Source organism: Sinocyclocheilus rhinocerous, unplaced genomic scaffold, assembly GCF_001515625.1.
Source record: "Sinocyclocheilus rhinocerous isolate Xijiao unplaced genomic scaffold, SAMN03320098_v1.1 C35743571, whole genome shotgun sequence".
NCBI classification, from domain to species: domain Eukaryota; kingdom Metazoa; phylum Chordata; class Actinopteri; order Cypriniformes; family Cyprinidae; genus Sinocyclocheilus; species Sinocyclocheilus rhinocerous.
In genome coordinates this window covers 1-609 of record NW_015761968.1, presented here as the reverse complement: position 1 = coordinate 609, position 609 = coordinate 1, and the positions used below count along the sequence as shown (strand labels likewise).

General features: G+C 38.8%; 1 protein-coding gene across 1 annotated transcript; it reads right to left on the bottom strand.

Annotated features, from left to right (window-relative positions):
• Positions 1 to 5: 5 nt before the first annotated feature.
• Positions 6 to 608, bottom strand: LOC107735077 (alpha-amylase 2B-like; the record flags this gene model as incomplete). Its single annotated transcript, XM_016546883.1, has 3 exons — positions 513 to 608; positions 296 to 429; positions 6 to 30 (listed from the first exon to the last, which is right to left on the bottom strand). Coding segments are annotated over exons 1-3 (255 nt in total), but the record flags the coding sequence as incomplete, so codon positions are not given.
• Between the last annotated feature and the right edge of the window lies 1 nt (position 609).

Here is a 609-nt window from a genome sequence, read left to right as displayed (position 1 = left end):
GGCATGAAACCCCAGCCCTCTCCCCAGTTCCTAAAACAAAACACTGTTTACAACTCTTTCAATAACCTTATTGAGCATGATTTTAGTCACAAGTGACACTTCCTTATTGATAATATCACATCAACTACAGTAAGTAGAAAATTGTAGATTAGCTTAACTTGAAAAAAAAACAATCAGCATTGTTAGCCATTTTTGCAATACTATTGACCATTTATACAAAAATATATAACCGCTCAATACTGCAGAATGAAATTTTCCAGAGAGCTGTGTAATAATATAGGTTACTGCTGCGTACTTGAGATTGCTTAGCTTTTCTTTATCCCATTTACGAACGACTGTGCCCAGTTTTGCACTGTATTTGAACTCTGTCACTCTTCCCAGTTCAGAATATTCACTGGCTTTAATGGGTTCCCCACCCAAGTCGATCACCTGAAGAAGAAAAAAAAAGGCATTCGTGTTAATGCTTTCAACAACAATTTTAGGTAACTCTGGTCTTGATGGGAAGGTGAGACCTCTTGATAAATGAAGGGCTTGGTGCCTGGAGAAAACCAAGTGGTATTGAGAGTCTTGAGTCTGCCGTAGACGTTAGTAAGGTCACCAGGCCACATG